This window comes from Chlorocebus sabaeus, chromosome 10 (genome assembly GCF_047675955.1).
Source record: "Chlorocebus sabaeus isolate Y175 chromosome 10, mChlSab1.0.hap1, whole genome shotgun sequence".
Lineage (NCBI taxonomy): Eukaryota > Metazoa > Chordata > Mammalia > Primates > Cercopithecidae > Chlorocebus > Chlorocebus sabaeus.
Window position 1 is genome coordinate 49,380,354 of NC_132913.1, and position 26,028 is coordinate 49,406,381.

General features: G+C 37.2%; 1 protein-coding gene across 2 annotated transcripts in view; it reads right to left on the bottom strand.

Moving 5' to 3' along the window:
* Positions 1-1,505: 1,505 nt before the first annotated feature.
* Positions 1,506-26,028, bottom strand: part of FAP (fibroblast activation protein alpha) — a 72,076-nt gene continuing 47,553 nt past the window's right edge. For both annotated transcript variants that reach the window (XM_038002012.2, XM_007965162.3), the window contains 10 exons: positions 25,490-25,537; positions 20,455-20,553; positions 19,901-19,970; positions 18,971-19,165; positions 14,189-14,243; positions 5,660-5,759; positions 4,536-4,600; positions 3,962-4,034; positions 3,626-3,699; positions 1,506-1,896 (listed from right to left, as the gene is read on the bottom strand). In XM_038002012.2, coding sequence (XP_037857940.2) covers positions 1,795-1,896; positions 3,626-3,699; positions 3,962-4,034; positions 4,536-4,600; positions 5,660-5,759; positions 14,189-14,243; positions 18,971-19,165; positions 19,901-19,970; positions 20,455-20,553; positions 25,490-25,537 — 881 coding nt within the window. In that variant the 3' untranslated portion in view covers positions 1,506-1,794. The remainder of the gene's footprint in view (positions 1,897-3,625; positions 3,700-3,961; positions 4,035-4,535; positions 4,601-5,659; positions 5,760-14,188; positions 14,244-18,970; positions 19,166-19,900; positions 19,971-20,454; positions 20,554-25,489; positions 25,538-26,028) is intronic.

Genomic DNA, 26,028 nt, shown 5'->3' on the forward strand with positions numbered 1-26,028 from the left:
ATTGTTTTGTAGACAATGGAGAATCACCAAAGGGTTCTAAGTGGGAAAATGGCACTATTAATTTTGTCTCAGCAGTTCCCTCTGTGGCAGTGGGAGCAAAGGCCTGAGACTGGAGACCACTTACTGCACATTGATATTAGAATCCAGTTTTGCAAAGGTCACAAAGGGAGAAAATAAGTTGGAGAAATAGGATTTTTGTTCTTTCTATTTGCAATGACCGTGTGGTCTCCCTAGATAGAGTATTAGACAATGACTAGTTATTTTTCTCTCCCTAGATGGAGAGAGTGAATGATGAGAAAACTATGAGAAAATCTCTTGGGCTTGCTTCAGAGGCTGCTCTGTGCAGGACAGAGAGGGAGGTGGTAGCTTACTCTGATCCTGAGGGCAACAGCCATTGCATGGAGGAAGAAAAGGGGGACTGTGGCCAGTCCTGAACCTGGGAAGGTGTTGTCCAGAATTCCTGACCACCACAAAACATCCCTTCCTGATGTGTGAGGTGGAGCTATGTGGCCTGAGTTGGGGGCAATGGTTTCAGAAAGCTGAAGTGGAAAGAATGCTGGATTGGGAAAAGTCAGAAAACTCTAGAGAAGACTGTTTGTGCTCTTTGTGGTCTTCCTGCTGCAATGTTCCAGGCCAGGATTGATTCTTCTGGCTATAAGGCATGAGGGGATTCAACCTGCAACTGGAAAGAAAGTATCAAGCTAGGGATGGGGAGAAATTACCCAGGGCAATCCAGTGCTGGGGATCACACAATGAAAAGTCCCTTAGACAGCAGTGTGGTGGATACTTCCAACATTCATTGAATAAATATCTTCTGGTGACCTGGTATGGATCTTTTAATTCTGAGGCAGTCACAGAGATGGCAGGTCACCGGTAGTTTCTAAATGTAGGTGGTAGTAACTGGCAATGCGTTGCTTTAGGACTGTAGGCATTACAGCTATTTTTTTTTCAATATGAACTTTATAATGTAGAACTAAAACCCCAGAAAAACCTCATAGATATAAAATTTTCCTCTCTAGCTATTGATGTCCATTTTATTGATTGATTGATTGATTTTTGTTTGGTTTGATTTGGTTATGGGTTAGCAATCTGAAAGCAGTTACCATTACTAATTCTAAAAATGGATTCAAAATAGGAACACTTCCAAATTAGAAGCATTTTTTTAAAAGGAGCCTGAATTCAAAAGTCTGACTTTATCTTTATCAAATGCTTTTGGCAATGTTGAAGAAATCTTCTGGGAGAAATGAAATAAACATTTCTTGGAGGGACAGCATAGAGTGCAAACATCTCAAACGTGATTCACTTGCATTTTCTGAACAATGCTTTTGCCTACTCTGAGCTGTTGGTTCCGGTATTTGGAGTTCTCATGACAGAAATCCAAAACTGCTTCTAGATTCTTCTCCTCCACGACCAACCTAATATTATTCATGCCCTTGCTTTGCACAAACACTTCTTTCTGTGATAGAACCTGGAACCTGAAATCAGTGAATACAGACAGCACAATAGCCCTTGAACTTCTGACTTTATTATTTTTCTTTAAATGAACAGGTGATAAAACACTGTGTCCAAAGCAAAATGCATGACTCCCTTTTCTCTTCTTTCACAGAGTACCAGAAAATGTAAACAATATTTATCATGAAATTCTTAGTCCTCATCATTTTTTTACCAGCCTTTAGAACAACATTCATTTGTTTATACCAGCATTTTACAACATAAAAAATAAAACAAGCAAATCGTCTGAGGGATTTATATAAAGTTTTCAGATTCTGATACAGGCTTGCATCTGCATCGTTTTTAGTCCGACAAAGAAAAACACTGCTTTAGAAAGTGGGTCATGTGGGTGTATAAGTGGTTCGTGGACAGGCCGGATAAGCCGTGGTTCTCGTCAGAGTACCACTGAAACACAAAGAAAGAATCTTGTTTTATTCCTGCAGTCACAAAATGCATTTAGCTTGGACTTTTTTGTGTTCTTAGGACCTGATAATCTTTCTATTATGGGGAAATTCTATCTAAGAACACTCGAATAAATAAAATAGCTTACATGTAAATATTTACAGCAGGAAGAGCTTTCGTTAACCTCCACTACTGTTTCACATGCTTTAAACATATTTTAGATCTCAGTGGCTGAGATCTCACATCATCCAGCATCCTGGAAGATCAGGATCAGGAATCAGAGTTACCAGAAATGATGCACTGAGTCTGTTACTTTGCTTCTTTGGAGTTTGGTTTCTTCATTTGAAAAACAAAGGGGTTGGAGCTGATTTTCCCTAAGATTCCTTGTAGCTCAAAAATTCCATGAGGCTTTCAACTTGTGAATCTAATTCGTCTCTGTTGCAGAAAATCCACTATATAATGTATTCACATATAGCCATAAATACCCTTTATAGGAGTTAAAAATAGCATTTAAAAAAAGTGAAAGATAGTATTATAACTTTAAACTTCACTCTTGGAGAGATGCCACTAAGATTATTGCTTTCACTGAATAAAGGTAGCAGTGGTCACCATGTAATAACATATATATTTACTAAGTTGAATTTACTTTGGGGATCACAATAAAAAAGGTCAGAAAAAACTCACCTCACTCTTTGTATATTTTTAAACATTTGATATATAATAGTTGTATTATCTTTTGGGTGTACAGTGATATTTTGATAGCTGAATACAATGTGTAATGATCAAATCAAGATAACTGAAATACCCATCACCTCAAACAAATTTCGTTTATGTTGGGAAAATTATAATTCTTCTCTTCCAGCTATTTTGAATTATACAATCAATTATCATTGACCATAATTTCCCTACTGTACTTTCAAATACTAGAACTTATTTTTTTCTATCTGTCTTTTGTACCCCTCAACCACCTTCTCCTTATACCCCCTCCCCCATTTCCTTCCTAGCCAGTACATTTTTTTAAACAAATGTTGAAAAGATGGGGGTTTCCTTTTCGGGGTTCTTGTTCAACTGAAGCAACTGAGGGAGCATTTGTGAGAGGAAAAGGTAGCTACCAAGAATGTCCCCTCCCCCAACTTTGGCTTTCACCTTATTTTCTTTTCTGGTTCCATTTTTCATTCCTCATGAAACCTGGATTTTACATTTAGCTCATTCATTCATTCACTCAGTAAGAAGCTGAGCATCTGTGATAGGCCAGGTGTATGCCAGGGGATGAGAATACATAGGTGAAAAGTCCTCTAACCCCAAATGGAGCCATATGATTTCAGGGAGCCTTGTAGGTTTGTGATGACATTCTGCAGCTGCTTCTTCCTGAACAAACAGCATCTTCTAGCTGCTTAAGGATGCTCAGGTTTTGCAGGGACTCTAAACATATAGCTGCTTATTCACATAGGATTTCAGAACTACTGAATGTTTGAACTAGAAGATCATTTAATCTTGTGAACTCCTTTATTTTACATGACTCAACTGGGAACACGAGAGGTGATCTGGTTTGCCTTGGGTCCTTCAGGAGTTAAAGAAAGATCCAAGATTCATTTGCTAATGTTCTGCCTACTCTATCCTGCAGTCTCTTTGTCAGATTTTACTTTAAAAGTTAAAAAAAATAAAAATATGAACCCCTCCTTTTAGCTTGAGGGTCTAAGGCCATGAACATGAGTAAAACAAAATTATGTACCATTGCCTGGAAATCCACTTGTGCATTAACCAGAGCTTTAGCAATCTGTGCTGAGTTTTGAAAGTGCACATTATCTGCAACAAAGAGAGAGAGTTAAAGTGCGGCTAAATACCAGAAAGCATAGAGTGACAATGTACTGCCTGGAAATGAACACCAACAATTATCTAGTCATGCATTTGACATTGTCAGCAGTGAGGAATCACACTCAGATATGGAAATGTCCCTGACTCTTAGGTACTGACCCTGAGCATAGGCATAGGAGGATGCTTAATGTTTCTTAAACAAAGTGATGCTGGCTCAGTATTTTTATGTGTAAGAGTCTTGCTTAAACCTCACCATCTGCTGTTCCGTGGATGAGAAGATAGTCTACATTTCTGAAATATTCTGCTCTTGCCATCACAGTTGAATTCTGGAAAAGAGAAAAAAATTAACATTTTAGTTGCTGCAAGTTCTAATAGAAAACTAGCTAAATCATTGTGCAATGGACTTAGCACCAATACTGAAATTATGTATTGCTTTGCTTGATAAATATTTAAGAGTCAGAGCAACACATTTTCATCATCATTTGCATTACTTCCATCTGATTCTTAGTTTGAAAAACTGAAAGTTTATGTGTCATATGTTACATATGAGTGAGACCTTAGGCATAAATGATGCCCGCTCAAGCTGTGTAGGGGTTGGGGGTGGGGAGGAAGATTGAGAAAAGAGAGGTTAGGGAAGGGAGGATGGGAAAAACAAGAACAGAATCCAAAAGGAGTAAAACCCTTTCTAATGAAGTGTTTTGCAATTAACAAAAGATTATATTTGCTTGGGGACCCAGAATTAAAACTCTAAACTCTGAACTACTGCTTTTAAATTATTTAGCATATTAGAAATTAATTAATAACCTAAATAAAATGGAAACACTTACTTTGTAGTGCTCAAGATTATCATCCTTTGTGGGAAGACCCATGAATCTTTCTGTGTAGACAGACGCTATAAAATATATAAGAATATACATTGTTTGTATGTGATGCATGTCATTTCATTAACCAACAAGACCTTCTAGTTTAATAACTGTTTCTCAATTTTCCCATCTTAAGCTCTTGAGGTAAATTCTCGCTTTACTTGGCTGTAACGGTTGGTCTCAAAGAATATGTGTAATCTCTGCAATTTGCCTCAAAAGAGCTAGAGAAGTACGAAGGAAGAGATTATGGAAACAGGAGCATCTAAATATTTTCTTTCTATGACTAGTCTTAATATTTTTCACTTCTACCCTCCTAGGGAAGAATGTTGAAGTAAGAATGACCTGTAGAATGGTCTCAATATATTTTAAAGAAAATCACAAAACAAGCCATCTTTAGGACTTTTACTGATGTCTTATTTCATCTGGAATGAAAATATGTTCCCCAAATCCATTCCCCCTACACACATACATAGATGCACACACTTTTTTTCTTAATCAAGATCTCCTACAAGTCACAATTGTTTTATATCTACCCCAATACAGAGGAGAGAATCTGATGAAGCTAATTTTTGTATAATTATTAGAGTTCCTTCCAAATAATCATCCTGCATTGATGTAATGATAAAAATAGGCACATACAGGAGTATTTCTCCAACAAACTTTTTGTTTCTTTGATTTCTGGGGCAACGGAGCTGGCAATTGCTAACTATGGCATAGAGGTGAATTGCTTGGCCTCTGGCCTGACCGTGCAGAAGATGTGCTTAAAAGTCAATTATGCTGTAGCTGTGTGCCTGCAAAAACAGAGTTAGCTCTGATTTTAAAGATTTGGTTCAGCAGGGGCTCAAGGTTTCTGGGAGAAAATAAGATATAGTGGATTATGGAAGAAGAGCCTTTCCTCACTCTTGAGGTTTCTTCGATTGTTACAATATGTTTATATAAATGATATAAACAACTTTGTTTATAAATTATATTTTCCCCAGTGATGCTGGGGTGAATTTTACTGCATAATCCATTTTTCTAGCAACATTAAATGTACAGTAATTACGTGTTAAATGCTTTCACGGTAACATTCATGAATGTTTCCATACCGTAATACTCCCAGCTGGAGACTGGAGCCACTGCTATCCCACATTTGAAAAGACCAGTTCCAGATGCAAGGGCCAGTGATGAAACGTATCCTCCATAGGACTGTAGAGACATTGTTATGAGTCAGACTCAGATTTACTTTCATAAGCTTTCCTCCATGTGTTTATAGCAACTCTACTCACAATCCGGACCGAAGGGAGCTGGAGAATGTGGCTAAGGGTGGATTACATGTCTATCTTGCATCCTCAGCAGCAAGCTCCAGATAAATGACCAGACATAATGATCGTTTCATCCCTAATGCATTAGAAATACTTGGTGTGCTGATCAGAACAGATCCTCTTAAAACATGGCAGGAGCAGTTTAAGATATAGAATTTCAATTTTTTTTTTTTTTTTTGCAAAAAACTTCCCCTTTTTTTCTCTATATCTTTCCAACTAGGACTGTGCTGGAACAAAAACAGGATTTTACTTGAAAGAGATGACTTGAAAGAGATGCACAGAAAAAAAAATTACCAAAATTTAAATGTAAGATACGTCCTTGCAGTTTGCAAAAGTCCTGTGAGGCAGAACATGTATCTATGTATTTACTTATTTATTTTCATAACAGAATACCAAAGGAAGGCCATAAAAACTTTTTGGATAATTTAAGACATGGCCATAGTTTGTGTATGACGTAGTGGTACATGTTCTGTTTTAAGGATTTCTGACACAGCAGCTCAAAGGAGGAAAAGTCATCGGTGTCTTTAAAAACCTTATACTTCTTCCTGCAAATTTAAGGAAAAGGAAATAAATACAAAGCAGGATGCAATTTGCAGAGTCAGGAGTGGGTTTAGCTCTCATAGATTTCCTTCTCCAAGGAATCAAGAGGTGATTCAGAAATGGGATCCTGTTAAGAGAAAGAGATCTCTGACCATGTCATTTGGAAATTTGAACTTTTTCTTAAATATGAAGAAATGAACAGGGCATCCAAATAAAGTTGCATTGCCTCGTGAGAAACAAATTTGGTCTGTACAAACATGCTGTGAGAGAGGTGCTTCTCCTGGGAACGTGGACTAAGCAGTTGTCTGGGACATGGACCAAAAAAAATGTGTGCACTAGATGAGGAAGTGATTCTCTGTGTTTATTCTTGCCCTGATGCAAGAACGTCCCTAAAAATCATAAGGGGACAGCGTGACTCTCCAGCTAAAGCCATACCGCGTTTTTAGGACCTTATGACCACAGATTTCTGGGAATCACTTCCCTCAGATCAGGACAGATCATATCATCTTTACCAGAGAAAGTCATTCTTTAGAGAGGGAGAATGAGTGAGAGTGTGTGTGTGTGAGAGAGAGAGAGATGTAGACAGACATGGGGCTGGTAATAGGTCAGTGGCAGGGGTCTATTTTTGATTCATGAAATGTATGGAATGGGAGAATCAGCTAAACAATCTTGCTGAATCTAACAGTTAAATGAAGAATTCTCAAACTAATTTACAGTTTTATGTTTTTAGCTCTGGGGAATTTTATTGAAGACCTTTAGCTACAAAACACAGAATAAAAGGGGGAGATCCGATTGTACCATGGCCTCTTTTCATTATACTTGGAGGAGAATTGAACCATGTTTTAACAGGGAAAAAGTATATTTTAAAAACAGAAGATACATTTGGGTTTGAAAATCTTTATTGCAAGTGAAAATTCTCTCTCTGGTTTAAACTTTCACTTATAATTTAAAAAATGACTTGTTTTGATTAGCAGGTTTGCAGCAACTCCTGCTGAAATGGGAGGGCTTTCCTTCCTTCTTAATTTCAAGTTCAAATGAGAGCAGAGTAAGCCAGAGACCTTTAGAAAAAAAGTATTATCATTTATGGTTTTATTGGCAAAGTGTGTTTACTGCAAATAAAAATACTGGTTCCTGCTTCTCCTTTCCTATGCCCCAGAGCAGGAAATAAAGTGAGACCTGAGATTAAAATAAAAGCCTTTGCATACCATGAAAAGGTTTTTGAATATTTCTGTTGAAAATCTTAGGAATTATTAATCTGTATCTATTCAGTGATTGGGTGAGAGTGTTGTATTTAAACAAAACTTTCCTGTTTTCAGAATGAATACAAATTTTCTCTGGGAATTTGTAAGAGCAAAAGCGACTGTATCAGCAGCACAACAAAAGAAGGTGTACTTTAAATTCTCGGGCAGCTTGGAAAAGCTATTCCTATTGTGGAAAGGAAGAGGGGGAAAAAAGAAAACCCGAGTTGACTTTTTCCTGCCCCCCCTCCATGAGTGGGGCTCCCAGGCAGAGTGGGTGGCTGTTGCAAGAAAAGAACCCACAGAGCAGATTGGCCATGAGAATTCTGGAATTTTGTCCTTTGCACTTAGACGCCTTGCCATTTTGTTTAAATGAAGGATATCTTTAAAAACATTCTTAGAAGGGCACAGGATTTTGAAGGAGGGTTTACGAAATACTCTTATTTGAGGCATAATGCACACTGGAACATTTTACCTATAGGTAATAATAATAACTCGCTAACATTTATGTGGTCAGGGTTATTGCAATGGCCTTTATGGTCTCACACAATCTGTCTCCCTTCTCCCACCTCATTTCTCCCCTTCCTTTCCCTTACCCTTGCTCACTGGCTCTCTTGATGTTCTTTGAACTCTCCAAGCATGATCTGACCTCAGGACGTTTGCAAATGCTGTGACCTTCTGCCTGGAATGTTCTTTCCACAGACACTGGCATGCCTCACTTCCTCTCCTCTTCAAAGTCAAATGTCACCTCAAATGAGCCTTCTTTGCCGTTTTGATTTAAAATTGTACCAACTCGCACCATTCCTCTTTCTTGTTTTGTCTTTTTCCATAGCGCTTAATGTCATTAAACACTCTCTATATTTTACATATTTATCTTGTTTATTGTCTTACTCCCCAACCATTCCCAACTCTGTAAGGGTAGATATTTTTGTCTGTCTTGTCAATGAATATATGCTTGGCACTGAAAATATAGCCTGACATGCAATAGGAATGGAATAAATATTTGTTGAGTATATGACTTTGCTATTACTATGTCTAATCCTCACAGTGTCTTGGTGAGGAAATTACTGCTGCATTTCACAATGAGGAAACTGAGGCTCAGAGTAAACTTATAGTGGCTATGGAGTCAGTCAGCAGCAGAGCTGGGACTCAAACCCAGGACACTTGACTCACCAACCCATGCCCCTTCCTCTGTATCCCTATACTTAGGGCAACCTCTTTTGGGGAAACTGTAAGTTCAGAGTCTAATATAGTCTCATTAGAGGTGCATTTGTCCTACTTTTACATCGTTGATCACACATAGCAATTCAAATTACTTATAATTAGTCACTGGGAGAGAAAGGAACTAAGATTAAATCATGAACTAATGCTTATTCAACACCACCTGGCTAGGCCTATATTAACAAAGCGAAGCCCAGAAATGAGGCTGTTATTCTAATAATTTAGGCAAAACCCTCGCTGCTCTTCAATTGTCAGAATAATTGTGTTGAGTTTTCACTGCATATCAGGGTTTTGCAACTCTGACACTATTGACAGTTTGGGATGGGTAATTCTTTGTTATAGGGGGCTGTCCTGTGTATTGTGGGATGTTTAACAGCATCCCTGGCCTCTACCCACTAGATGCCAGTAGCACTCCCCCAGTGTGACAATTAAAAATGCCTCCAGACGTTGTCAAATGTCCCAAGGAGCAAGATCGTCCTGGTTAACAACCACCGTCATAAACTGATACTTCTTAGGCACTGTGGTGGGCACATAGTGAATATTTATCAAGGAGCTAAAACCAGGGCTAGGGGGCTTTGTTTTATGTGAGCCAGAAAATGAAAGGGGAAGATAAAAAGGTTTCTTCCCCATTTCTTGAACTCGATAATGGAGAGTAATGTGGGATTTGGAGCTTATTGACCAATTGACTTCAAAAAATATTGTTGGGTATGATGGATTTCCCAAACCACTATACTGTCTAATACTTCATGGAAACACATATATTCTTCCCTAATACAAAACGCAGTAAGTGCTAAGTAACCCTTACAGTAGTTTTCAATGTCTTTCTCTTTTCCATCTCCAATTTGCCATAGGTCCCTGCTTATTATATTGTATAAGAGCACACAGAGATATGACCTCTTCCAACTGCTACTTCACTGACTAATTTAGGCCTTTAATACCTGTCCCTGGTATTACTGCTCTTCTAGCCCCTTGGCCCATCCTCTTCCCACATCTCAGATTATCCTCCACTTTGCAGCCAAGATTATCTTTCTAAGGCACCAATACCTCGCCCTATTGACTTCAAGAGCACTTAAAAAGTTGATGTCCATAGAAAACATTGTCAATATGTGTTCTGGGATGGTGGAGGAATAAGGAATTATGGAATCAAATACTTTCTGGTAATACTGTGTTAAACAAAACTTGACAGTATTTTTTACTAGTTTTTCTAGAGCCTATATACACTGTTACATAGAATTCGTGATTTGCCAAAGTATTACACTATAGAACATTTTCCTGAAAAATCTCCTGGTACTAGTGGGACACATTCGAGGGGAGACATTGATTTATAGGATTAAAGTCAGTTTAAACAACATCATAGATGCTTGATGTGGCCAGGCATTGTGCTAAACAAGCACAATTCTAATTCTGTGCTCAGAAACAAAGCAAAAATGAGACACAGTCCATTCCTTTGATGAACTTACATTCTTATGGGAGAAACGAACAGACAGACAAGATACAACATGGTAATTCTTGTAAGAGAAATACAAAGAGCTTCTGGAACACAAAGAAAATAATATCTGAGTTGAATCTTAAAGAGCAAGTGTGAGTTACCCATTTGGAAGTGAGGAAAAGGTGGGGAATGGAAGACAAGAATGGACACTACAGATGCGAGAAACAGCATGTACAAAATGTGGGAACGAGGAAGCATGGATATAATTTTTCTTTTTTTTTTTGAAATGGAGTCGTGCTCTGTTGCCCAGGCTGGAGTGCAATGGTACGATCTCGGCTCACTGCAACCTCTACCTCTTAGGTTCAAGTAATTCTCCTGCCTCAGCCTCCTGAGTAGCTGGGATTACAGGCGCAGGCTACCACAACTGACTAATTTTTGTATTTTTAGTAGAGATGGGTTTCACCATGTTTGTCAGGCTGGTCTCGAACTCCTGATCTCGTGATCCGCCTGCCTCGGCCTCACAAAGTACTGGGATTACAGGCATGAGCCACTGCTCCCGGCCATAATGTAAATTACTTAAGATACAGGGAAAAGCAGCAAGAGATGAGATTGGAAGATAAGCTGGAGTCAGATTGCCAAAGGCCTTGCATGCCATGAAAGGTATCTGGGCTTTGTGTTGCAGGCAATGCAGAGTCCTATAAAATACATAAGCAGAAAAGCCACACAGTAAAAATTATTTTGGAATGATAACTTCATTAACCACATTGGAACTTGTGAGGCCAAAGCAGGAGGACAGGTAAGAATCAATTAGAATAGTTAAATTGAAGCATGCAACCTGTGCTCCATGGACCCAAACATCAGCATCACCTGGGGTCTTGTTGGAAATGCAGACTCTCGGACCCCACCCCAGAAGCACAGATTCAGAATCTGTGGTGTCTTAACAAGCTCTCCAGGTGATGTTTGTGCAAGCTAACGTTTGAGAATTTCTGGCTTAAATTACAAATGAAGAAACTCAAACTAAGGCAGTGTCAGTAGGGATGATGAGAATAGACTTTGATGTTTAAAGGTAGAATTGACAGAACTTACTAATCAATGGAATGTTGAAGTCAGGAACAGGGGGAGGTTGAAAACAGCTCTCAGGTTTCTAATTTGGGTGAATAAGTGTGTGGAGAAGCCTTAATGAAGATTAAGACTTGTTTTAAAATAGGCCTTAACAAGTTTACCTTAGGCGTAAGTTGAGGCCCATATGAGACACGTGGGAGAGATAATCAGCAGGCATTTGAAACACGGAGCACAGAAGAGAGGTGTGTGCTGGTGCCAGGGATCTGGAAGTCATCATCATCTTTGACACCACAAGCGTTTGCAGAAGGAAAGGAAGACTAATGAGGGTCAAGGTGAGATCCAGACCCAGAAAAACACCAATATTTAAATAATAAATGGAGGCTGGTGCCGTAGCTCATGCCTGTAATCAAAGCATTTTGGGAGGCCAAGGTGGGTGAATTGCTTGAGCCTAGGGATTTAAGACCAGCCTGGGCAACATGACAAAACCTTGTCTCAAAAACGAAAAAAGGAGTATTAGCCGGGTGTGGTGGCATGTGCCTGTAATCCCAGCTACTCGGGAGGCTGAGGCAGGAGAATCGCTTGAACCTGGGAGGCAGAGGTTGCAGTGAGCCGAGATCGCACCACTGCACTCCAGCCTGGACAACAGAGAGCAATTCCGTCTCAAAAACGAAAAAAGGAAAAAAAAAAAGGTATAACAATCATAGAGGCACAGAAGAACGAAGACAAAGGTGTCACAGGCATGCACAAAGCCCCCTCTCCTTTAGGTGGCCTAAGAGACTGTCTATTGTCTGTATACTTACTTATTCAGACTCATTTCCTGTAATTTCCTCAAGATACTTTAGACTTTCGAAGTTTCAGGCATCCCTGGCCAGCTGAGTCTCCCCGTGTGCACCATGCTCTTTAACTCAGGTCCTGGGCAATGTGGTTTTCACTCTGCCTGGAATGCTCCGTTCCTCAGCTATCTTCACCAATCTCAAATGCTAACTTATTTTGGAATCCTCCCTTAGCTCCCACAGCCATAATTATCCACTCTTGTCCCCCTGTACTCCACAGCAAGTTGCATCTCTCTTAACACTTGGAACATTGCTGAGCCATTGCTTATTTTGTTGTCTGTTTCCCCTACAAGAGGGCCAGGACTATGACTTACTCATCTTTTCATCCCTTAAGGAACATAGTACAAGACCTTGTAAAAAATGTACTATGTAGATGAAAGAATGAATAAGTCAGTGATTAGACAGATGGATTAATAAACATGTCTTAAACCTGAACAGCTGATTTTAAAACCCAGTATAGTATTAATGTCTTTATCCACATACTAGTTCCTTCTGCTCAGATGTTATATCACGTGGCAGCCCATTTCTTACTTTCTTTGCTCAAACTTGCTCTCAGAGTCGACCTCACAGTCATCACCATGTTGGAAAGTAAGCAATTGAGGGGTGGGGGTTTTAATGTACTATTTCAGTGGCATTTGCCCAACTAGATGCAGTGAGAATCTATTATTGAAGAATTTCAGGCTGATAGGGATATATTTTTGGGTGATGAGTGGGTTTTTAGAAAATCATCCCACGTAGATGGTTTTCTACCAAACTAATACCTAGAATGTTCTATAAATAAAATAAAAAGTTCTACTTTATGGTTATTTCAAAGCCTGCAGCAAAAGCAAAGTCCAACTCTAAGAGAAATGTTAATGATTATATGTACATGTTCAACTTAAAATTAGAATCTTTCAAGGATTTGCTTTAGGAAACCGTTTATAAAAATGGATGATAGGGAAGGTATTATCTGGAATATTTCACTATAGAAATATTTCATTTATTTCTACTCATTTGAATTTCATTCTGTTTAGATATTTAACATTTGATAGTTTTAAGAAGGACCAAATGGCTTGAAGTAACAACTTTCTTCAAATTCCTAACAGCTCTTCATCTGGTCACTGAGCTGAGTGGAGCTGAATCCTGCAGATTCCGTTCAATATTGGGTTTCATTCCCTTCTTCTCGTGCAGGCCGCTCTCAGAGAAAACAGCCAAGAAAAACAACCCAGGCACAAATGGCTGCAAATTGACTTGCAAATGTACAAATTCAGACCAAAAAGTGAAACAGGAAATCTTCTTTGAAGGGTAATTATCATACTTTATAATGGGCAAATTTAAACTCTTTCCAATATTTCTCTAAACTTTCCAGTGACTTCATTGCCCATAAATGATAAATTTTGCCACCTCCTTGAAATGTGTATTTTCAAAATATGCATAGCTCCTCAAATGTGAGAGGTTATCTTCATGACCTATAATTAAGAAACTAAATAGTACTTTTCTCCAGTTAGTACAAATGAGCATTCGGTCTAGTAAAATAATTTGATTGCCAAATAAAAAGAAACAAAATTAAACAGCTAAGATATGACTGCTAGGCTAGGTACTAAGGAATTTATATTCTGAAAGTCCCTGTGATTTCAAATTGTAGCTCCGATTTTTATAAAATAGAAATATAAAATAAAAGATACATATTTAACTTTAAAATAACGAAGGAAATTCACCCTCTGATGGATATGGTTCAGTTCAGTATGCTATAATCTAGTAACAAAGACTTAAGTAAAAATATGTTAATTATGAGTTAACTTACTGTACAGGGAAGAAAAGATTGAAAAAAAGGAACAAACACTTAAAACCACCATTTTGAAGCCCAGATTATCCAAACTGACTGTTTCCATTGACAGATTAAATTATGTTGCAACATTAACATTTCATGAGAAACCTTCTAAACGAACACTTTAGAAAATGATGATTGCTGAACTGAATAACAGGCATAAAAAAATATAAAACAACTCACCCAGCCCCATATGGCTATTCTTTTTTCATCAATGAAACCCATTTCTATGAATTTTCTAAAGTAAAAGAAACAAATTTTTAGAATGTTAAGTGTGTACACATGACATTTACTTCATTACACAAGCATATTTAATCCAAAGATTTAATAGAAACGCTACATTTTCTTTGTTTAAACACATGCATAATAAGGCTGCATTTACAAATAATTAAAATAATATTATGTTTTCTGCTAAGAGATAAAAGGATTCTCTTACACTCTATCGTACAGTTATTGAGTGGTAATCTCAGAGCGATAAGGCCTTGTATTCTAATCGTGGGGGCATACCTGAGACTCAGAGAGGCCAAGATACGGGGTCATAGTGACACAAGAAGTAGCAGTACCATCGAGCAGGACCAAATTTCCAAATCCCCAGCCATCGGAAAGAAGGATTTTGTTCTTGCTGCTTTAAATTATATTAATTTCTTATCATATTGTTTGTTGAGTTGTTACTGATAATCACCACTTCATTTTGAGTGACATTTGAGAGAAATACACAACTCTCTTCCATTTCATATTTAGGCATCCTCAATTCATCTTGCATGGGGTCATTACATGTATCTTTTAGAATATGGAAATAATTCCTTTTTAGCTCCATCCCAGAAGAACATTCATTTGAAAACTATTTTATAATAACTCTTTCCTTAGGAGCAAGGGGCTACACTGAAGGACAACCTTTAAAAAGTCATGGGAAACCCTCAAAATTGAGGGTTTCAAGCTAATTTCTAACATGTTCCCCTGAGGGCTAGTGTTCTAGAGCAATTGTGATTTATCTGCGGATTGATTTCATAAAAACTCAAGAAAATCTCAGAGAAACAGAAGCCAGAGTGGAATGTAGCAAACTGGATCAGCCATTGCAGTAAACACTGTATGCAACAGTAACAGGAAGGAGGGGAGAAGACCAAAGGGAGACATACAGTCCCAGAAAAATACTATCTTCTTGTTCCATTCAATTACTGTTAATGACCTTCCTCATCAGTTCTTCTCTGGAAGTAGAACTGAGTGATTTTCATTACTTGAATAATGTAGTTTCTTAAAGGGATTTCACAGCAACCATTTCGCTCTTGCATTGATTCAACATGCACGTTTCCGATGCACAGAGGAGTTGGGCAAATGCCCGGGACAAACAGATGGGAAGAGGCCCCGTTAGTCACAGCTTACCCGACACTGATTCTGAAGGACACTGAGGAGTCTACAGAGAAGAAATGCAGTAGCAAATGGAAAGTTGCTACCTGTGTGGATGCTGCTCATGGTATAGAAGAGAAAATGTGCAGCAAATTGTGACACTTGAGCAATTCTTGCACAAACTTCAAAAACCAAATGAAAGAAGAGAAGGTTCATTTTCTCGTTAAAAAAAAAAAATCTTGCTACTAGGGCTTGAAGACAGTTCTGAGAAATAAAGTCAATTGTGATTTTATGATCTCCCAGAAGCTAGCAATCATACCGCCTTACATCTGGGGTAAAAAGCAAATAACAGGTGATACATGGGAACAGGAAACTCTTAACAGCTCTCTTCCTAGGTTTACTGAAAGGATGACATTTACAGGAAAGAGTAGTGCAATAGTTAACATGGAAATGAAACATTAACACTGAATGTGGCAGGACTAGGTTAAAGGTTAGCTAGATAATCTCAGCACTTCCAGACCAATGAGGCACTATAAAATTCACCTTCAAATTATGAAGAGTTTCCCAGAGGGTTGTAAATACTGTTGATAATGTGGTTATATCAACAAAATGTCAGTAACAAATGAAAAGGATGTTTTTCTAATTTTGGAGGCCGGATGAACTTTATAACTTTTCTCTCATAAAGATGGCCCGAGGCCAAGGTAAACTTGGAATCCTAGTGATCAATTATTATCCTATTTTAGAAATATTCTTATTCATACCATCTATAAAAGCATGATAGAAAATTTCGTCTCATGTAATTCTTCCCCACCACTAACCCTCAAGCTATATCAAATTTTAAAGTTGTGGGAATATCAAAAATGCCAAATATACTCCAAATGAGCAAAGTTGCCCTTATAACCACCAAAGTTTTAAGGGTCTCACATATGTACTATTTGAAGAGAAACCTAAAGAAAGCAGGTTCCAGTCTCCCTTATGTCTGTAGCTTCACAAGCATCTCTTCTGAAGCATTTTCTTTCATATAGACAGAAGTTATAAGATGATATGACTTCTTTTTTTCCCCTACTTTGCTTTGTTTAAATCTATTTGCTGGCCTTGAGTAGTGTTTACTGTTGTTTCCAAATATGTACGTATGATTTTCTTTTGGTATGTCAAAAGCTTAGCCAGACTACATTTTATAAAAGATTCAGGGGACAAATTTTATTCTCTGAGAGGCAATTTAAGGGCTATTTAAGAAGGATTGTAATCTCAATTCCCCAGGTCAGGCATTCGGTGTCTGATTCCTGAAACACTTCCTTAGGAGGTATATTGAATCATCCCCAGGGTTATTATTCTAAGTCAATCCTATTTAGCTTTTGTTTTCTCAAAGCATTGGATTATAAGGCTTCCTTTTCACAGTTGCATAAGAATGATTTCAAGCAAAAACCAAGGCCAGCTCTGGCTGTCATCTCCACTGTTGTTTATAGGCTTTGCATTGGGCCACGCAGCTGCCCATATTCTCTGGGGTGTTTACTAAAAGTTTGATCTAACAACAATGTTGTCCCTTCAGAGTGTAGGTGGCTTATTTACTTTTACCAGATTGTAAGCACATTGAAAACAGAGATTGCAAATTGCACAATTTTATACAGAATGTACTGCAATGGCATGTATTAACATTAATATTTGATATGTTGTTAAATGGCTGAGTATATGGGTGAACATATGTTTTCCCTACAGCAGGAAGACTTTCTTCAGATTCCATCCTAAAAATGGCTCAGAGAAAGTAAAGGTATCCAATTACCACCTCTAGTCCCTCTTCAATTCTAAATGCCAAAGACAAATTGGTATTACTGAGAAAATCAGTAGAAGGTAGAATTTATGGCTTTGTGTCCTTTGTGTTGAACATCATGGCTCAGGTTTAAAATTTCATTTCATCCAAGGAAAATATTAAGAAGTTATTTCTTCTTAGGTTCAAATGGTGCATTTGTGGTGGTAAATAAATGCATAAAAGTATAATGACATATTTTGTTGTTACTGATGGGTTGTGATGATAATGATGATGAAGACAATGATTTTTTAACCAATGCCAAAATAAACCACTTTTTAGCTCTTTTAGCTTTGGAAAAGATCTAAATAAATTATAGATGAGGCATATTTTCATCTCTGTTTTCATGTAGTACCAGGATTACATGTCCTTGATGTTTATTGCATGGTTTAAATGCAAATAGATGTAAGCCATGGTGCTAAAAATAAGTCCCTCATGGAATTAGGCTATAATTCTGAGGATGGCGTTAATATTCTCATTAAGGCACACTACAGTCTTTATATGAGAAACTGATACCTCAGTGGGGTTTTTCTTTGAACTATCTCCTCCAAACAAGTGAACAGTTGAAAGGCCAAAGTCTGAATCTGTAAGAAAGAGGGAGCTTCCAGAAATTGAGTGATAGCTACAGATTTTAGTGTTAGTAACCTACTTACTAATTTGTTATATTGTACTCAGATAGACTTTGTTTTTTATTAAACATTTTGTGTGTTCCCAGAATGAAAGAAGCACTTGAAAATGTATGGGTTATGGACACCTTTCTATTTTTAAAAATAATTACTTGTGAGTCTAAACTCTTCTGCTTTGATTAGAGACAAAATTACAAAAAAGTGTTGTCTAGGCCTGGCTCCTGGCTGTTAAATACAATCTTTGTTCTGAATGTTGCAGTGAAATCATTAAGTATTAAGGACATTAAGGAGATAAAAAATGTACTAAAGAAATTTCTAAATTGCTCTTTGCCTGTGAAACAGTGTTTGACCTTTAGATCCGCACATGCGTATATATTCATGATTGAGAGTGCAAGTAGCCTGCTACCTTTTAGATTTCCGACTATTATTCTCTAGCTTCACCTACTCATAACATAGCAACAGAAATTCAACAACTATAGAGACATTGCAAGAATTATTTGCAGTGTTTCTTAAAAAGCCACAATTTTGGTGCCTATGTAGTCCTGTTTCAGGAAAAGATGATTGAACCATAAATCATGGTTGAAAATATATATAGTTGAGAAGAAGAAATCAGATTATGAATCTGTCTTTCCCCTAAATGTTTTCATAATATAATTTCTGTTGTGTAAAATGACTTTGTTTTTGTCAAACGAAAATAGGCAAACACTTTCATGCTACAATGGCCAACTGATAGCAAGTTTAACCACAAATGAATGCCTGACATCTAAAAGCATGTAGTGCTGATAAAATCTTGAGCTATTTCTAAACTTATGAGGTAGAATCCACAATGCTTGAGCAAATTCAGATATTTGTTTCCCTGAAGATCATCATTAGAGTTCAAAGTTTTTCTATCAATTGTAAGAAATGGAACTAAATTAAAACATATTAGAATGAATGACAACACTTCAAAAGAGGGTATTTGTGATTTAGCGCTTGAAATCATTTTTCTACACATTTATCAGCGCTCTTCCATGAATACTTTTTTTTTTTCACATTTGGCAAAAATACCCCTGTAAGATTAGTAATAATTTTAGACTAAGTTAGAAAAAGAAAAAAAAAAAAAGAATTAAGTCATGAAGAATGGAGAAACACAATAGTGATTGCATGACTTTTGTTGCATGTTGACATCTGCTTGAATGAGAAGGTGCTCACCTGACAGCTGTAATCTGGTCTTCAACTTCATAAACACCCAGCTTTCGATACACTGCATACAGGAGTTTGTCACCTTGGAAAGCTGTTCCTCGACCATCCACCAAGGCAATGACCATCCCTTCCTTACTTGCAAGATAAGATATCCAATTAACAGCAAATACAGACCTTACACTCTGACTGCAGGGACCACCATACCTAAAGGAAAAAAAAAAAAAAGAATCTTTGATTTCTTTGTAAAACTCTATTTCCCATCCTGGCCAAGCATTGCTTCTAGTAATTCCAGTACAATTATGTGATAAAATAACAATGGCGTTAGAACTGGCTCAAAATCAAGAGGAGTCCAGGCTTTTCCCAGAGGTTTGCTACAAGGAAGTTGTTTTGGGACACAGCCTCTCCTATTCCCCAAAACGGATACATCTAGGGTTGGCATTTCAAGGAATATGTGTGGGTTTTTCGTCATTTCTGCCACCTGCCACTTGCTAAAAGCAGACATAAGATATACTAAAAAAAATGCATGGTGTTTTAAGCAAATTGTGTGTAGGTCAGCACTGATTTTGGGTGTGATTCCACTAAATGTATTCTATTCCTTTATTTCATTTCTAACTCAATTACATAAGATGTGAAGATGATTTACAATATTTTTTTGGCTGCAATTTCTCTATCTCAAAGGTATTCTGACACATTCGGCAAATTGCCATACAAAGGAAATTTAACACAGCCAATGCAAGCAAGTCCAGCTAAAATCTCAAAACTTCCTCAATCTATTTTAAATAGCCATATTTTATTTACTCTGATTAGTTGAAGAATATATAAAAACAGCATCAATAGGAACTGTTACCAAGGAGAATGGTTCATTCTATTTCATAAATGTGTATTTCATCTAACATATTTTCAGTAAATAGTTTTTACACCAAAGAAAATATTACATACACTTGAATTAGCAAGGGATACTTCTTTGATCTGTCAAATTGAGGAGGAAGAATCATCTTGTACCATAAAGCTTTGAGGAAAAAAAAAAAAGGAGAAAAATCTTCATTCCACAGTACTCATAGCATCATTTATTATCTTTAATAGCAATATATGCCATAAAATCAATTTTCAACTACTAAATTGTTAAGAATTGAGGATATATTGAAAGTAACTTTTATTAAATTTTTGTATTAAATGTATAAATGACTAGAAATCTTGAATTACTATTTGTTCTAGAAGGACACATTTTAAAATTAAAATTAGATAAGCTCTTTTTGAAAAATGTCAATGTGGAAAGGAAGCTATTGAAAATGTGTAAGATCAACCATGTTTACAAACATATTAAAGATATTTAGTAAAACTAAAAATTGTTACCATAACATTATTTTAAATGAAATCCTGTAATATTAATAGTTCACAGAATTTGCACTGTAACGTTCACCCTATGCTTTTTTAAAAGCAAGAAAATTGCTCAGCTTCATATCTATAAATGAGAAGTTTTTAAAAGATCTTACTAATTTCATCTACTTCAAGTTTCTTAATTTCCTCTTTAGGCAGCTGGATATTTTTCAACGCATTTTCCAATTCCTTGTTTTCTTCCAGGATTTTAATTTCTGAAAAAAAGTTAAATGTTCATTTTTAATCAATAGAATTTCCATAAACAATTTTTTCCCTTAAAATTCCTTTGACTTCAATATGGGTGAAACTGAAACTGTGAAAAGCTTGCTTAAGAAGTGACGTTTCATATTGACAAATGTATTTATAATCAGCCTTTAGACCATAATCAGCCTTTAGGAAGGACATCACATTTTAATCACTGTGTCTTTAACTAATTCTAACAGCATCAAAACACATTTTGAGCAAGATCACAGGAGCAACAATGTTTATTCAATCACGTTTTCCCATCTAAAACTGTTTTGTTTTTAAGTTTAAAGCCATGACCTAAGCAGGTGATATTTATTTTATCATATACTAAAAAAAATGTAGTGGAAATACAATCTAGATTACTGGGGCCTCAAATTTAAAATAATTAATTGTGTAATTTCAAAATTTGTTTTTTAATTTTTAATGTGTAAAGTTGAATATTATTTCTGTGATTTTTAAAATCTTTCTTTCTTGCACTTTCCTGTTGTACTTGATTAATATAGGATATTCTCCTTTTTTTGGATATTGAATTATTGTGTATGCTATTCTTTCAGATCCTTTCTCTCAAGGTAGTGATATATCTGAGTAAGACAACAATATATATTGTGTATACACACACACACTATGCTCTTTCTCTGTCTTAAATCTTTAAAAAATCTAAAACCTGCTATTTATACTTCAGCTCAGTTATATTTCACACTTTAATATTTGAAAAGGAAGAAATCCATTGATCTCTTGAATCTGTAGATTGGTAATACATGCAAATAGGTTTCTAGCAATAGAGGGCTTTTTATAGACTTTATTTTGAACTTGGGATTGACATCAGCATTTTCTAGGGAAAAGTTAGTCTTTCAAATAGTATGTGGAGTTTTAGCTTTATATTTTAAAAGAGGGGCTGGATGACTTGTGAGGTATATTTATTGCTACAAAAGATGTCCATGGACTTCTTGTTTTTATGCCTTTTTGAAAGAGTGGTCTCTGAAGAGAGAGAGCTGGAGGAGTGCTTGTAACTATACTAAGTTTGCCAAACCACTTCTCTTGTAACTCTCAGTTTTCATATACTCATGGCATTTTGCTCCAACATGTTATATTTAATCTTAGCACAAGTATAGATGTTTTGGGTATGATTTGTATAAGATACATAATGAATTTCACATTAACTTTGGGTAATCCATCAGGGAAGAGATACTTGTGACACCTTAAAAGTTAAAACCAAAAAAGTAAAATGAATACACAATTCTAAGTACAGTAGAGCCAACCCTTCATTCTTGCGTGGATTCTGTGTGTGGAGCTGCCATGGATAAATAGACTCCTGTGTGGATCAAGCGCAGAGAGTGGCTGATTGATTGACTGATTACTATTTGTATTATTTTACCACAAGCACTGGAAGTAGGAGACAGTATCCGGGTGTTGTCACGTGCTTATGGCTTTGACTCTTTCTCTGTTCTGTTCTTAGCTCCTGAACTTTTCTGATACATGGCTTAATGAAATGCCAATTTTAATCTAAATGCTTTTAGCGTTCAGAGTTGCATTTTGATGGATAGTGAGTGGGCAATTTTTCCACCTCTTGCAGCACAAACAGAATCTCACAGGGGGCAGTGGGGAGAGTAAGAGTTGGCAGGTGGGCTTCTCAGTAAGGCTGTGCATTAAAAACCTAGAACCTAGCAAGGGGAGTGCAGGTCAGACTATACCTTTTACTTTCTTTCATCCATCACTGTATAGTCAGTGCCAAGCACACACAGCACCTAGTATCTGGCATGTAGTATCTGCTCCACATGTATTTGTAGGCTCTTCATTGTGATGAAATTGAGTTATAACAGCGATGGACCTTATATTTGATTTCGGTTTGAATCATTTTAAAATCCCACATTGCTCATTAATTTAATTATGGGAAGAATCCATGGAAAGGCTGATTAATAAGGGCCTGTCATGAATTAGTTAATTTTAATGAGCATTTTCTGTGCCAAAAGCAACTAAGCTTTAACTGGGCCCTCCCTGTCAATTCCAGCTCTTCTGGATTCCCACAGAATCTGGTTCAAGTACTGCCCGCTATGTTCAAATAACCTTCCTCCTCTTTGCAGGGAAAAGGAAGCCATTTCACTGTGTTCCAACTTTCATACAATTATACCAACAATTTCTTTATTCTCTCCCATCACATCACAAGAGGTTAATCCTCTTATCTGTCTCTGATCTTCATCCTTTCTCAACTTCTTAGGGACCTCCCTCCTCTATGTTTTCATTCCATTTTTTCTCCTGATTTCCTCTCTCAACATTCACTCATAATCAAATGTTTATCCTCTTTCAAAAACAAAATTAAACCTACATCTACTTTTTACAGCCATCATCCCACCGATCCCCTCTTCTCATCACACTCAGGCCAATTGGAAATACTGCTTTTTTTTTTTTTTTTTTTTTTTTAAACTTACTTATGCAGACCTAATTTTGCTTTAATCTGGCTTCCACCTCCACTGCTCCACTGAAATGGCTCTGACCAAGCTAATGTCAATCTCCCTCTTGCTAAGTCCATTAATTTAGAGCAAGTCTTCCTTCACTCTCTGCAGCATCTGGCACGGCTGATTATCTCCTCCTCCTTGAGTTCTTCTCCTCCCCTGCTTTCCACAATACCATACTCTCAAGTTTATTCCCCTCCTTCTGTTCCTTCTTGGTCTCCTCTCCAGGCTCATTTTTCTCCTTCCATTTCTCAAGTGTTGATGTTCCACACAGTTTTGTTGTAGGCTCACTCTCCACTAACCCTATCCACTCTTGTATTGTCACTCTGCTCATGCCATCCACTTCCAAGGCCTTAGTTACCCCATGCTCCATAAACTAATGAGTTTCATCAGTATCTTCAGTCCAAACTGATCTTCTGACATCCAGATCCAAAATGATGTCATTACAGAGCAGCTCCACTTAGACATCCCATCAGTGCCTCAAGCGCAACATTTAAAACAAAATTCATCATCCTCCCAAAACCTGATCTCCACAGTGAATCCTCTATCTCAGTAAAAAACCATTATCAAGCCAATCATCCAAACAGCATCAACACCTACTTCATATTCATGAGTCTTGGGCTTGTGGTAGCTATCATTAGTAAACATTTCCTAATCCCCCAAACTCAGATGAGCTGCTCTTCCTGTGGGCTTCCAGGCTTTCTGTAGTTCCCCTATCTTAGAACTTACCCCACTGTATTGTAACTGTTCATTTCCATGTTCATATTCCCTATCATCTATAACCTCCTTGAGGACAAGGACATCGTCTAACCCAGTATCTTTTTATTTTATAGATAGATCCAGGACCTAGCACAGTGCCTGGCTTAATGTGGTAGAAGTTCCATACATATTTTTAAATGAGATTGCTGACACCAAATGCGATGTAAACAAGAGACACAGCATCTGCTCCAAAACAGCAGTTGAACATTTACTATCAAAAATACAAACTTCCAAGCATAACTTAAGATATACCATATTAAAATCTTTGGGAAAGGCCTAGGAATCTATATTTATAATGAACATAGGAGAATAATTTCACATTAGGTAAGTTGTGGAACTGTGCTCTGAAAGAATTTGAATTCTATTTTTTCAGTTAGCACTTATTTAACTACATCTGATATATCTGAGGATGTACCTATTTTGTAAATAGTGAGTGAAATAAAGGAACTTCAAAATCAGTACAGAGATCTGCCAGGAATCTAAGAAGGATCTCAAGAAAGTAGAAATCCATGCTATGGAAAAAGAAAGGCTGGATATTATTTTGAGTCTTGATAAAATGGGAATTATACACTGACGGTGATTTCTATTAAAACAAAACGTTATCGACTTGAAATCAATTTCACTGACTGAGATGGTCAAATTAAGAAACATAATCTGTTATTCTTACAAGTATTTCCTTATTAGACACAAGGTTTAAAAAAAATCTTAAAACGAAACTAAATTCACAGTCCCATTATCACAATGCCTGTCCTGTCCAGAGTTTCCAAATTGATTCTGTTTTTTTTTCTCATTATTTTCACCTATACTTGAGCCATTGACCTGACAGCCAAACTAATCCCAAGGCAGTCTCCTGACTTGTCACCAAAGCTGTCCAGCAGCAATCGCAGGCATGAGTGCTGAAGAAAGTGGCATCTGCCTCATTGTCCCTGGCCTCCAACAACTCCAACCCTCTAATGTTGTTTAATAGTAAATCAAAAGATAATGGAGAGCCAGCAGGAGAGTATCAGAGCAATTAGACACTCGGACAACTCTGTTGAGAGCAAAACCAGTCATCTTTGAGATGTGAACTATTTTGAACCAATATCACAAATACAGGATAGAGGAGGACTGTCTTGATAGCAGTTGAAAATGGAAAGAGCCTCCAAATTTCAGGGCGTTCATACGTGGCAACAATGTGATGTAGCTGTTAAAATAAAAAAAGCTGGCGTGACAGTCACCCTCTGCTCTGAACTGAAGAAGTTACATGTAGAATTTGTTTCCGGTTTGGGATGTTACCACATACACACACACACACACACACAAACAACCCCCTACCCCCAACCCCCTGAGAAAAAAAAAAAAAAAAAAAAAAACCAGAAATTCTATTTTGGAAGGACGATCGTACTGAATGTGCTAAGTTTTTTCCCAATTCTAATCTGTGCTTTTTATAAGGCTGATTGGAGAAGATAGAATTAAACCCTCTGATATAATTCATCTGTGTTATGCCTAGTTCTCACTGCAAAGAATTATTAAATTTCATAGGATCATGTTTGACCCAAATAATATCCAAATCTGTGCAATAATAAGTGGTGTGATAACAGGATTCCACCGCAGTTCCCTTGGTGGTGTGGAGAAACTGTCCTGCTTTCTCTTGCGGAGCATCGCAGAGAGTTTAGGATTACTTGAGACAAGATAAATAGCATGCAAGAGAGAGTACCTTGATCAGTGCGTCCATCATGAAGGGTGGAAATGGGGATGCCTGGGCCTGTGTGCAGGATGAAAACAAAATCATGGCTTAGTGTTAAAATAACACTTTGTTTTCAAGACGGGCTGCTGGTAGTATTTGTGATTAGTGTCAAGTGCCAGTACATCTTTTAATTCTGCAGCTACTTTTTTCCCCATAGAGAAGAAAACATCACTTTTAAGTTACATTTAAACAATACATGAGATCAAAGCCCACTCAAAGAACAGCTGTGAGAGAGGCCTTGCCTGTGCACTTTTCCAAGACTAATCCTGAATCATTAATATCTAATTACACAAATGCACCCCAGAAGCTGCAGTGACAAATGGCCTTCTGGGAAGATGTCATGCTGTATTGGGCCAGTTTGGGCTGTGTGTTTATTATCAAACAACCTTCACCAGCACCCAGATTGTATTTTCAATCTGGTTTCTTGGTTCAATGTTCAGCTTATTGAGATGGGTAAAATCTAGTATTTCTTCCACGCAGTAATACATGCAGAAATCTATATGAGATAT